The 13,913-nt window shown below is 41.7% G+C and overlaps 1 protein-coding gene across 1 annotated transcript; it reads left to right on the top strand.

Moving 5' to 3' along the window:
- The first annotated feature begins 304 nt into the window (after positions 1–304).
- Positions 305–12,166, top strand: LOC125886499 (WD40 repeat-containing protein SMU1-like). The gene is made up of 12 exons (XM_049572750.1): positions 305–849; positions 2,563–2,773; positions 2,862–3,014; positions 3,100–3,216; positions 5,002–5,124; positions 5,587–5,706; positions 6,095–6,211; positions 6,390–6,517; positions 8,434–8,560; positions 8,674–8,835; positions 11,166–11,318; positions 11,547–12,166. The coding sequence occupies exons 1-12, from the start codon at positions 824–826 to the stop codon at positions 11,643–11,645; spliced, it is 1,536 nt and encodes a 511-aa protein (XP_049428707.1). The 5' UTR covers positions 305–823; the 3' UTR covers positions 11,646–12,166.
- Positions 12,167–13,913: the final 1,747 nt, after the last annotated feature.

The following is a 13,913-nucleotide window of genomic DNA, read 5'->3' as shown; positions in this document are numbered from 1 at the left end:
GTAGATTAAATGTCAGTAGGCCTACATACAATTGCATCACAGTGTTGTGCAGTGTTTTGATGCTCTGCAGGATCGACGCCACACAATAAGAAACATCTGTCATGGATTAAGGAGGCTCCTGCTTCCCAACAGGTTCATTTGCCGTATGGGTCTATACGCACTCAAATTAAACAAACAATGAGCACTGAAGTGGCAAACACCGCGGCTGATTAACACTCACAAGCCATTACACCACTACACCCGCACTGTGTAATTACAGGAGACAGTGACGGCTGGTAATCACCGTGAAGGCTTATGCAGGGGATTGAGTCAAGGCAAAGATGCTCGTGGCGCACCCAGCTCTGCATTTGCATAATGATGAGCAGCACGGAGGTGATTTTCCGTTAGAGGACGTTAAGAGCGATGTGTTGGTTTTTTATGTGCTCCAGTACAATGGTTCCTACAGGCGAGCACGCTCTGAGCCACGAGGTTCTGTCCGTGGTGCTGATGCTGCGCTGTTGTCGTGGCTGACTGCCGCCGCCGCAGCATCTCGGAGCGCAGCCCCGTCTCCTGCACACAACGTGCCCAGAAAATGTTTCCTCCGTTCATCGGCATGCGTCAGGGAGGGCGTGTGAGTGTGAGAGTGTGTGTGTGTCTCCAAGTTTTTGTGCGGCAGCGGCAGTCACAAGGTTTGGGACTGCTGCCCGCCTCACCAAAAAAATGCGAGACACAAGAGAAGCACGTGTAGTGGGTGGTCCTCAGCACACTGCCTTCACGTGGCTCTATAGCGAGCGCAGAGCCCAGCCGTCAGTCCAGTGTGGCAACTACAGGAGACAACATCAGCATGGCTGTGGAGATGGAACCCTCGGAGTAAGTGCACTTTTCTTTGGGTTTTTTGGGGTAAACAGCAAGTTTATAGAGATAATTTCATGCTGAAAACAGAAAAACAATAATGATAAAACCAACTCTGTATCTATACTTGAAGACAACAGTGTGTCTTAGATGTAAGGTGTGTGGATCTGTTATGGACACTTAATTGTGCATTACGCGTTAAGATGACAGATTGCATCTCTTGTTTGGTGTTGTTAAATTTTGCTGCCATGTTTGCATCTTTCTAAAAGTTCCTTCTTACAATAAAATGTGACTTCTAAGGATGTGACATGCATGCATGATATTTGATTTAAAGAAATGCGCAACTATATTAAATACTCTAAGTGTAACATGTGTCCTCACATGACGCTGATGTTATTTATTGTCTGCGTCTGGTTTGGTCACCCATGTGCGTTTTGCCCAGTCTGCCTCGGAACCTCCCACACAATCACTGCTACGTGCTTTCTTTATCAAAACACTGTATATATTGTGGTCAGTCAGTGTGCTGCTGCACATATGGTCACTGTCGCCTCTGTGAGCCTGCTTATATGGTCGCTTTGAGACATTTAATCCGATATTCTTGGTGATGATGCTCAGAGAGAGGCGGCTCCGGGATGCTTTGCAGTGCGTTTCATCCACATGTGCCTGTTGATTTAATAGGCTCTCCACCCCTGGCAAGGATGTGGGTGTGTCCTTTTTTGGTCAGATGCTCAGTGTGGGGAAACAGTGGGGATGGAGTACACGTTGTTGCCGAATATTATGATAATCACCCAGTCACCAGGCATTGCCACTGATTCATGTCTCTGGTGAGAATCACACTTACAGTCCTGCAGTGTGGCGCCTGATGGAGTGACAACAGAGGGGAAATGGGATGCAAACAGAATTGTGGCAAAGCTCAGCAGATGGCTGTGAAGTGGGGCAAAAGTCGACATGAAGCAGGATCCCTGCTCCTTGTCTTGTTTTGACTGGAAGGGCTGATATTATGACAGTTGAGCCAGACGATCTAGAATATAAAGCAGTGTTTTAGTGTCCAATTTATCACTTGGTGTCATTACAGTGGACAGAAGTGACAAACACTGACATCCTGTGAAAGATAAAGATATGCCAGAAAAAGAAAGCATCTCGCACCAACAGGATCACTTCTGCAGAGAAGTGTTAATGGCGTTGCTTTTGCACAAAGTGCAACTTGTAATTTAAAGGAGCTTTAACGTCATTCAGAGCATTAATGTAGCAGGAGACTGCTATTTGTTATGTAAAGATACAGTGGAGTATTGACGTCCTGAGCAAAGAGCTTCTCTGTTTGTTGTTGTGGTAGATGGTCTGACCGTGTGTGCACATTGGTGCTGCTGCTCTGCAATGTGCTCATACGGCAGTTACAGCTGATAACACCATCCCTATCCATGCTTTGTCGTGGAAGTGCAGCACCGTATCCCGTCCTTCCCCCAAGGTTAACACCATTAGCTGTCGGCAGCATCTTTCCCATGGTTAGCATCGTTAGCTGCCAGCTCAGCCAGCTCCATGATGAGGACTGTGTGCAGAGAATCCGAATCAGACTCTGAATGTTGTACACAGCTCCTTTAACCCTCGTAGAAAAAATTCAGTTGCTTGTATGACCTCACCCAGCACTTCAAAGGATACTACAGAAGGCCTATGGGCTTTGTAGGAAGGATTATCAGTCAGCATGTGGTCGTAACATGAACCTCTCTTTTCCAGCGTGATCCGCCTGATAATGCAGTACCTCAAGGAGAACAACCTCTACCGAACACTGACCACCTTACAGGAGGAAACCACCGTCTCGCTCAACACGGTGGAAAGCATCGACAGCTTCATCGCAGACATAAAGAACGGCCACTGGGACTCCGTCCTGCTGGCCATCGAGTCTCTCAAGCTGCCAGACAACACACTTATTGACCTTTATGAGCAAGTGAGCTTTTGCATTTATCAGCTAATTAACTCCTCTTGGCTTGAGTTTGTAATCAGCAGCATGTGATGAACACTGTTGTCTTCAACAGGTGGTGATGGAGCTCATTGAAATGAGGGAGGTGGGAGCAGCTCGCTCACTCCTCAGACAAACTGACCCCATGATCATGTTGAAGCAGACGCAGCCGGAGAGGTACATGCATTTGGAGAACCTGCTAACGTGCTCCTACTTTGACCCTCGTGAGGTGAGACAATAGAGATTTTTTTCCCCATTACACAACTATATCTGTAAGTTGTTTATTAAATGACATCCTTTCTGTCTCGCTGCAGGCATACCCGAAAGGCAGCAGCAAGGAGAAGAGGCGCAGGGCGATAGCAGAGGCGCTGGTGAGAGAGGTCAGCGTGGTGCCCCCTTCTCGCCTCATGGGGCTCCTGGAGCAAGTTGGCGTGAGTATACTGATCAATATTCCTCTCAATACTCCCTCTAATTATATATCAAGGGAAGCCAATCAATATCCACAGCGCTCTTTGTTTGTGAATCAAAGATCCAAAACTATCCTCATAATTTCTCCTCCCTTTGGATGCTGAATGAGGCTCTTAAAGGCCCCGAAATTTTTTTTTTCCCGACTTTAATTATTAGTAATGATGTCTACACAAACAAACATTGTCCTGCCAAAGCTTTGGTTCAATGATAGAGGATAGTTTTTATTTTTTTGGCCTGAGATCTTCCAGAGATCTCGCCAGTTTGAAGTGGGCGGGGTTCAAATAGGGAAAAAATGATGTCACATACTTCAGGATAACAGTTTTTTGTTTTTTTTTTAAATTTGAAAAGGTCTCAATAGTCAATATATTGCCAAAACACTTTGATGCTTGGCTGAGATGGAAATGTATCAACAAAGCAAATGAATATTAGCTAAACCAAAGAAGATGGAAGCTCACTTTAGTTTGCTTTTGCTGATTTTCAGGAAATTCTGTTGAAATCTGCTCGAGATTTGCATCAAAACTCGACTAACATCAATCAAATCTGATCAAACTACACCCACACAGTACTGATAAAACAAATTAGCTGACATTTTGAGTGTTGCACTCTTAACTAAATAATAATTAAGGATTTTTTTTAACCATAACTTTGACTTTTGCTCATTTAGTCATGAATGATTAATTTGAAAGAGAATGCCTTGGAGTTTAAGTGACAGCAGCAGATGGGAAATTAGTCCCATATCATCAACTTTATTGGCCTTTATGTCTATGTAATTATTTATCATAAAGGTCGTTTGGGTATTAAAAAGTAAGATATGCTCAATTTTTTGAGTAGCTGATTGTATGCCAAGAGTTTATCCTCACCTGCACTGAAACAGTAATATTTCAACAAACTGTCAAACCTTGCAGTGAAATATGTCCCACTGATTTTTGGCTATTTTTAGTATTTAAACACAGAATGTGGTACATTTTTCCAGGGAAAGATTCCCACCTTGGCTGTGCAGGTACCAGTGAAATATTTGACAGAATTGGTCTGTTTGTCAGAGCCCATAATGCAATATACTTATGTTAAACACTGTAAATTATCTGTGAATGCTGATAGTGTTGCTGTTGTATACAAGATGTTAGTGTGCTAAATTCATAAAAGTAAAGTATGTAGCTACCGTGCGGTCACGCTTCAGTTTGTGGACTCCCGTTCTGAAGCCTCGAGGGGGTGATAGCAAACATCCTCATTATTTGATCAGCCAAAGCCAGGTGGCAACAGCCAGAAGTTCCTCAAGGTGAAATTGGTGCAGCAGAGTAAAATCTGTGTGTGTGCATGTGGGCAGCAACTGATTCATACCCCTACCGCCATGTTGGAAATGGCTTCCTCTCTGCTGCCGTCCCTTCACTAAAATGAGCGGAGGCAGCGAGTTACTGCGCAGCGGTGTGAAAGCAGTTTATATTAGATGTCATGAATGTTGACATTAGCCATAGAGACCAAAACCGTTTTTTTGCACTCGGCTGTAAACATGTTTATTTCGTTGTAAAGTTGGGCATTTTAACATGAGGGTCTATCGGGATTGACTGGCTTCTGGAGCCAGCCTCAAGTGGCCATTCAGGGAACTGCAGTGTTTGGCACCTAAAATAGAAATAAAAATAATAGAAATGTATTCAACTTGGCATTTCTTAGTATTCTTGATATTGCTGAGATCTTGTAATTTGTGGAGTAAAACACCCACAACTAAGTGTTTTCTGTTGATTGTTCCACAGTCTATGAGAATACAGGGCTACCCAGGTCATCTCTCACCCGACATGACCATCGACACATCTGCCAACAAGGACAGACAGGTGGAGAAGGAGAGTTTCCCAACACAGCTGTACCGCCACATCAAGGTAGACCACTACCTGATAAACACAGGATTACAAATTCTACTGCATTCAGTAAAACAGTGTATTTACAGTAATAATACTTTTCTTTCTATTGATGAGTCACTTCCAAATATAGACTAGCACACACACACACACACACACACACACACAAACACACACACACAGACACACAGGTAATTGCTTTACTCACCTGAAGGCACTTGTCTTAGTCCCTGGCTGTGCTCTCATCACTCACATCCAGATGGAGCTCCCTGAGTTGCTTGTCCTTGCGTTTCTCTGCCCAAGGTTAAAAGTTTTTGAGCGGTCAGCATACACAACTTCAGACTGCAGCATGGTGGAAAAACTTAACACCTCCCTGAGGCAGCCTGATATTAGCTTACATCTTATATATCTCAGTGCACCTGGACTCAGGCAGCAAACCAAGTAGATGATCACGTTTTTCTGTGTGTTGTTTAAAATGTGCAGTTTGGGCGGCGGTCACATGTGGAGTGCGCCCGCTTCTCTCCTGATGGCAAGTACTTAATCACTGGATCGGTGGACGGGTTCATCGAGGTCTGGAACTTTAACACTGGAAAACTTAGTAAGGTAAGTTAGAATTCATGTCATGACACTTAAAAATGGTGAGACTTCCTATTTTCTTTGTATTTGTAATTTATTTTTGGACTTTATTTTAGATAGTTTTGGAAACTAATACCTGTTCATGCTTTGTAACTGGATGGTATTTTTTAATTTTTTTATTTTTATTTTTTTAGCATTTTCTTAATCTGTTTATGTTGTTTGTATTTATTGATGTTTTAATGCTGCCCTGTTGGCCAAAAAGAGATTTTAAACTTTTACCCACAGAAATAAAGCTCTTATTCAATCCATTTATTTGGTTTATTGAATTGTTTTTCTGTTCTGTGTGTGTGTGTGTGTGTGTGTGTGTGTGTGTGTGTGTGTGTGTGTGTGTGTGTGTGTTTGATGGATGAATTAGGATTTAAAGTACCAGGCTCAGGACAGCTTCATGATGATGGATGATGCTGTGCTGTGTATGTGCTTCAGTCAGGACACAGATCTTCTGGCAACCGGAGCTCAGAATGGCAAAATAAAGGTTTGGATCTGCTGTCTTACAATACTGTCATTTGATATTATTCTGCATACTTGTCAACATAAGAAGCCAATCATTGTGTCCTAACTAAAAATGTGATGTTATTAGCTGAGTTAATGATGATATTTAGGTGGTAGTCTCATTACTTCTTCTGTCCCAAAAATGTGTGCCGTTGGCGAAGGTGTGGAAGATCCAGAGCGGCTTGTGCCTGCGCAGGTTCGAGCATGCTCACGACAAAGGTGTGACCTGTCTGAGCTTCTCCAAGGACAACAATCAGATCCTCAGTGCTTCCTTTAACCAGACCATCAGGTGGGATGTAACATAATTCATATTTGCAGGGCCAACACTATATTATGATATGTGGTGACATTATTTATATAAGATAAACTTGTAAACACACTGTGCACACATACACCGATCAGCCAAAACATTAAAAACAACGACGGGTGAAGTGAATAACACTGATCATCTTGTTACAATCCAATGTTCTGCTGGGAAACCGTGGGTCTTGGAAGTCGTATGGATGAGCTTTTCAAATGGTTAAAAAATTATGACAATGAATTAGGCTGTAAACACTGAGATTAGGGAAAGTCCTATCGAAATACTGGGGGGGGGGGGGGGGGGCACAAAAAGGTGGATTAAATTACTTCAATACCTTTTATATTGAATTCAATTTGAGGTTTTAAAAGCAAAGTAAATACCTGAATTCACAAAACTGAATCTACTGATCTGATCTACTGTATCAATAGAGCAACAAGAGAAACAAAACAAAAAACATGGTGGGAGCCTTTTTCAATATCTTGATTTTTGTTGTGGCAGAATTTTGCTTGTCTGCAGTGGGAGGTAGTGAGAGTTCTCACTGACCTCAGACATGATTCACAAAAGTTTCAAAGGCGCACACATAAATATGAGTTAGGCTGGAAGGCAGTTTGTTCTTTTTACATCCCACGATGGATTAGCAAAACGCTGCCATAACAAGCCATATAGACGATAACAGAACTGGCAAACAGAGAAGCACATGGAAAAAGAAACTGGTAAAAAAAAACCCATCTTTTAATTTGACCCTTAAAAAACTGAAATGTTACATTGATTACATTTGTTTCTCTCTTCAACCCCTTGAAGTTAATTAAGTAACCAAATTAAGTTATACCTTAACTGATTGAGCATCTCAGTCCTCAACTGAAATGTGTCAGGGCCAAAAAATTCCCTGGGTGCACTGAGGGGTTCAGAACCTGTTCATGAGGCTTCCCTCCAAGAAAACAACGGAGAGACTGAAAACATGTGGCCTGAAGATGTAAATATATACCATATGACTCTTGACTATATATGACTCTTCTTTTCTTAGTTAGTTGAAAAGAAAAGCAGAATGACTGTAATACACATTAACTGAAAAAGCTGGTGTATCTAAGACTTAAATGGACATATCGTCCATTTGGGAGAGGCTTCTAATTAAAAACTGTGTGGTCAGTGGAGAAGGCACCATTATGAGCCACATTATCAGATTATAAATTCTGATTTTTATCATGCATCAGTTAATATAGTTTTTCTATTTTCGGGTGCACTTCAGTTAATTTGAAGTGAGCTGTTTTTAAACCTTTGAAAAGCCCCATAACTCCAGCAGACGTCAGCAGTTGATGCCTGATGTCACATGTTGCTTGCATGAGTAGAGCACCTGAATGTAAATAAGTTGGGGCAAAAACGTCAGTCTTTCACTTCCTCTGTCTCTCCCTCAAACACACACGCACACACACACACACACACACACACACACACACACACACCGAATCCCCTTCATAGTTGAGGAGTTGAATATCTATTTCTGACTCCTGGGGGATGTGGGCTGAGCCTCTCTGCCGTGTTGGAAGCACATGTGCCGTGTGGGTGTAACTGAGAGAGAGACCATGTGCTCAGGCACAAAGCTGCAACGTGTTTCTCCCCTCGCAAATTCCACGAGATGGGAGTCTGAATTGTTTACAAAATCATCCTCTCCAAGACGGAGTGAAGCAGTGAGCATTGGGCGTTTTGTCATGGTTTAGCTAATCTGCACCCAGTCATTCCACAGGAGCTAAAAATAACTCAGCTCAGCAACACGTTTCGTCTGCACGAAGAATCCACTCTTGAGCTGCATAAACTTGATTTGTTAATGAGTCAGAGCTGCTGTTTTATTTTAATTTTTAACAGCTTTAATATCAGTGTGTTTTCAACATGTAAATGTCATTTTTCAGAATCCATGAACTGAGGTCAGGCAAGACACTAAAGGAGTTAAATGGCCATTCATCGTTTGTAAATGATGCAGCTTTCACTCAAAATGGAAATCACATCATCAGCGCCTCATCTGACGGCACAGTTAAGGTACAATGACCAAATTATATGACTATTATTCATGTCTGTGCTGCATAGGTATTATGTGACTGTGAGAAGTGACAGCCAGGGGGATTTATTTCATATTTATGTGCATATTTTAGATTTGGAACACAAAATCCTGTGAATGCATCCACACTTTGAAGTCTCTGTCCCAGACATCAGAAGTCCCCGTCAACAATGTGATCCCTCTGCCACAAAATCCGGAGCAGTTTGTGATTTGTAACCACTCCGACACTGTGGTCGTCATGAACATGCACGGTCAGGTGAGAAATCCACCATATTCATTATATTTAGATGGTTAGTATTAGCTTTTCAAATTTCAGTTATCATTAAAATTGTTTACTATTACAGTGCTTTCAAAAACTCATGGTAAATAGGCTACTGTCCTTGCGTGAAACGTGGGTTTGTTTGGCACCATGAAAACATGGTGAAGGGCGATGACAGCGCTGCAGAAATGTTTCAGCCTTATTGTTTACAGAGTGGGTGTGCAGCAGGCAAACCCAGCGATGCTACCGGTCCCTTGTCCTCATCTACAATGACACAGACACACAGCAAGCATTTCAGAGACAGGCTGCTGACGCATCAATATAAAATAAAACTTGGAGAAACTATTTCAGTGTGTGTATCAGTACTTTCTGAACATTTTCAACACATTTTAACAATACAGCTATAATATTCTTAACGGTGATAATTATGGTCACTTGAAATGGTATGAAAATCTCTAAATATGTTCATACATATTGTTGATATTCAGTGTTAAAAACAAATACAAAATTACTCTACAGCCATGCTCGCAAATCTGTCAAGCTGTACTTTAGCACAGCAATCCTTTTTAGCTAACGTCAGTATACTAACAGTGACAATGCTAACGTACAGATTTTCAACAGTTTCATCATTTAGCTAATGTTAGCTCACTAATTAACATTAGCTAATTAGCGTTAAACACAAAATAAAGCTGCGGTAGATGGTAACTTCATTAGTTTGGGAGGTATTTGGTCATAAACTAAAGTGTTGGACAGATTTTTGACCCGATGACAGAGCTATATGAAAATGTAGGGACATCATGTTGATTGGCTGAGGCAGTTGTTGACCCAGGGCTATCATACAGAATGTTGTTTTCGGGACAACAACCACTTGTCAAAATTAGAACCTGCTAAGTTTTACTGTTCCTCTTGAGACATACCTATACTTAATTTCATGGCAGTACATTTAGTAGTGTTGAAACATTTCACACAAGGCCTAAAATGTCAGCCTCATGGCAGTATAATGAAGAAGTCGAGCTTCACCAAAATCTATGGGGTTTGTCCTCCGGGCACAAAATGTCATGGCAATCCATCCAATAGCTGTTGAGAATTTTCAGTTTGGACCAAAGTGGTGGACCAAATGACAGACTGACTACTATTCGCTATTTTTATGCCTCGTTTTTACACAGCTCTGTGTATGTATGCAAGTCAACTGGAAATACATTCATTCCTATGAGAGCCTACCCGATCTTTGATGTGTTTGCTTACAACCTCCAATTTTTTTGCTGGTTGGAATTTGCCTCGAATATGTTGATAAAACCAAAATTTAGCGTCAGATTTCGGAAGTTAGCAAAAAAACAAATTAGCTAACAGACTGATAAATGTAATAGGCTACTAGCCTGGAAATCCAGACTCAAATCTAGAAAGAGTTTGACGTATTCATTGCACTAAGCCCCATCTGTTTGCCGACCAGTGGGGCTAACTGATATATTATGCTTTTGCCGTATCCCGTCAGCAAAACGGCAAAAATGTCCTTCCTAGAAACGAAGGCTTCTAGGCTAGTCTTCTGTTCCTCTTTCAAGGAAAAAGATAAGTGTAGTTGCCATCTTGGCTGTTTACTTTTAGACTCCTATGGCGCAGCACTGTCATCATCATGTTACGCCGCCGTCAGATAGACTGATCTGATTGATCCGATTGGTGATTCAGTGGGCTCTGCTTGTCGGGGCCAGATCCCCGTGCAGAGCAAATTTGAATTTGCTAGGGGCGGGACATCTGGATTTCCAGGTTAATAGGCTACAGTTCTTTTGATAATTTTTTTTCTACGTGAAAAGTTGGACGGCATGTTTAGCTAGCTAACACTGGCAGCATGCTAGCTGAGTAACATACAGAGTGCATCATATGTCTTTGAACAACGTATTTTACAAAACTGTCCAACCCTCACACTTATTTGGCACCATGCATTATTGCTCTTGTTTTTATTACTGTTGTGCTCCATGAGAATATTCCACAATATCAGACAGCGAAAAAAACTCAAGAATAACTTTTCTGCCATTTTGGCAGTGGGGTTTCTATCCATCCATAAAGAGGTGCACTTCCTTGCATTGACCAGTAGGAGTGTACTCTTTATACTGAACGGAAATCGGGACACATAACAAAACTGTGTAGAAACGATGAGGTGTTAGAGCCGATAGCATGGCAAATAAAAAGCAAGCACACTTTGAAACTCCCTTAATGAATTACAGTGTTTTTCCACAATTATTGTCTATTTTATTTGTAGTTTGGCTAATGATACCCACAAACTACCTAAAGATCTTTGTAAAGGCCTCTTGTCTTTTCCCCTCTCTTGTCAGACGGTGAAGACCTTCAGCTCAGACAAAAAGGAGAGGGCCGACTTTGTGTGCTGCACCGTGTCACCCCGCGGGGAGTGGATTTACTGTGTGGGAGAAGACTTAGTGCTGTACTGCTTCAACTATACGACAGGAAGGCTGCAGAAAACGCTGACCGTAAGCTCTGCTGATAATATTCACTCATTATCAAAGTCTGTGAGACGACGCAGCTCATCCACGCTGGGCTGCACGTGTTTTTTAATCTCGTTATTTTTTTGTCTCACTTGATACTCCGACTGCGTCACTGCTGCTGTGTAGTAATTCCTGCAGGGGGCTAACAGGGTAACAGTGAGGCTGATGGGAAACTGAGAACGTGTGGTAATCTGTGTTCCTCTGCGCCCACAGGTTCACGAGAAGGATGTAATTGGCATTGCTCACCACCCACATGAGAATCTGATTGCCACATACAGCGAGGACGGCCTCCTGAGGCTATGGAAACCTTAAGCTGTCTTCCTGCTTTGTGATATGGAGGACCCAGAAAGCCTTATGCATGGTTATAAAGCAAGTCATTCATTTCTGTGTGATTAAAAAAGATGGATTAACAAAACAAATGGAATTAATCCATCAGTAATGAATCATCACCATTAAGGTCCATTAAGTGGTCTGGAGCTTTAGGTCATATCACAGGATCTTCATCAGCAAATGTATTTTTCCAGGTTTAATGAAATTGCAGATGTTAAATTTCAGTTTTTCTGAGCACTTTAAGGACTTCTTTTCAATGTTGGCACAACAACTGAGGTTCACAATGGGAAAACAATGAAATGAAAAATGGGAGAACTCCATCTGGTGATGAATAATTTGATCAGAAGCTCCACAACAGCTGCTTAATGGACCCTGTGGTGAAGCTGTTTCCTGGACTGCTATTTCTGTGGTCAAAAATGAATCTGGAACGGCATCATTAATTTGTTTTTTTGTTTATTGAAGTTTGGCCATTTCTGCCAGTAATTTCAAATTGGATTACACAGTGGTTAAAAGCCAAGATAATACATTTCTCTTGAAATTGAAGATAAAGCCATCAATATTCTTTATTTTCTCATTGTCAATAAATCGCATGAAAAGCAACCAAGCTTTCCAAAATCCCCTACCCTGCCTGTGGTACTCAGCCCAAAGTCATTTGTTTCTTACTGAAAATGTTAATCAAAAGCAAAATAATTTCCTAGACCAGCTGGGCACTGTGATTTTTAGCAAATGTTACACACAAGTAAGTCATGCATTTGTTGGGGACCAGTTTCAGCTAGTCACTAATACACATTTGGTGCTCTAGTGACAACCTTATGTCAGAACAAATGTTGGAATCATATGTTTCTGCAAACCCCAGATCAGTGATGGGTAGAGCACTGCAAATCCTTACTCAAATAAAAGTCCAATTACTGCCATACAAGTAAAAGTAAACAAAGATTAATATTACACATGAAATAGTAACATATCGGTAGCTAACTTACTTCCAGGTGCTTATGGAGGTTCGAGGAAGAGTTTTTAAAAGTGGAGATCTCAGTGTCTTTTGATAGTAACAGCGAGCACTTCATCATGTAAATATTGCCTTTTTTAGATTTTGGTATATAAAGTGTGGCCAGATGTGGTTGGTGGCTGGGTTTTATTCCATCATCGCATCGTGGTCAAAGGACAGATGGTGCTTCTTTTTCTTCCAGGCAACTGGAAACTTGGTATCTGCAGTATAGGTGGCTCACTAAGTCCCTGCATTTAGAGCAGATCCATCCATTCATTCATTTTCTGTAACCGCTTATCCTGTTAGGGGTCGCGGGGGGGGCTGGAGCCTATCACAGCTGACATTTGGCGAGAGGCAGGGTACACCCTGGACAGGTCACCAGACTATCACAGAGCTGACACATAGAGACAGACAACCATTCACGCTCACATTCACACCTACGGACAATTTAGAGTCACCAGTTAACCTGCATGTCTTTGGACTGTGGGAGGAAGCCGGAGAAAACCCACTGTAACATGGGGAGAACATGCAAACTCCGCACAGAAGGGCTCCCCCACCCCATGGTTCGAACCAGGAACCCATTTGCTGTGAGGTGACAATGCCAACCACTGGACCAATTTGCCACCATTCAGAGCAGACTAGTACAAATGTATACATGGCAAATGACTTCGCTCAAAAATATACTCACTTTCATATGTTGCGGATATGTTGAAACTTGACTTTTCAGTTTGTAATTTCATGTTGTGAAAACACTGTTGTTAGATTTAGGCACAAACACAACTTGATTATGATTAGGAAAACATGATGTCTTGGCTTACAATACCTGGTTTGGTCACTACAAACACAGCTGGACATATCCCAAATCCACCATTCCCTCCTCCTGACAAGACACTCAGCTCATATACATGTACATCATACGTATTACATGTACAAATGTAACATATCTATGGTTTGCAGAAATGTACAATACCAACATTTTACTTATTTGCCACTGGGCTGCTTTATGTGAGATGGACTCACAATAAAGTCAGTACCCATTTTCACTGTATTAAAGCATAATTTGTTGACAGTAAGAAAAATATAGAATATCGCTACCTGCCTATTTTTTTTAAAATTTGTTTTATTTATAGATTAATTTGTGAGGTCTTTGCTTTATAAACCATTGCAGCACTATCTAGGTCCTCCATGCTGTACACATACACTCTTCCTCATGGATCCAACGTCACCAGTGCAGTTTGAATCCCCATTTTCATCTCTTCTGTCTT

Source organism: Epinephelus fuscoguttatus, linkage group LG3 (assembly GCF_011397635.1).
Source record: "Epinephelus fuscoguttatus linkage group LG3, E.fuscoguttatus.final_Chr_v1".
Lineage (NCBI taxonomy): Eukaryota > Metazoa > Chordata > Actinopteri > Perciformes > Serranidae > Epinephelus > Epinephelus fuscoguttatus.
This window is presented reverse-complemented; position numbering and strand designations above follow the sequence as displayed.

Coding starts and splice junctions, on each gene's coding strand:
- LOC125886499 (XM_049572750.1), top strand. CDS start 824: ATGGCTGTGGAGATGGAACCCTCGGA. Junction 850..2,562: donor GTGGAGATGGAACCCTCGGA/GTAAGTGCACTT, acceptor TCTCTTTTCCAG/CGTGATCCGCCTGATAATGC. Junction 5,125..5,586: donor AGCTGTACCGCCACATCAAG/GTAGACCACTAC, acceptor TAAAATGTGCAG/TTTGGGCGGCGGTCACATGT.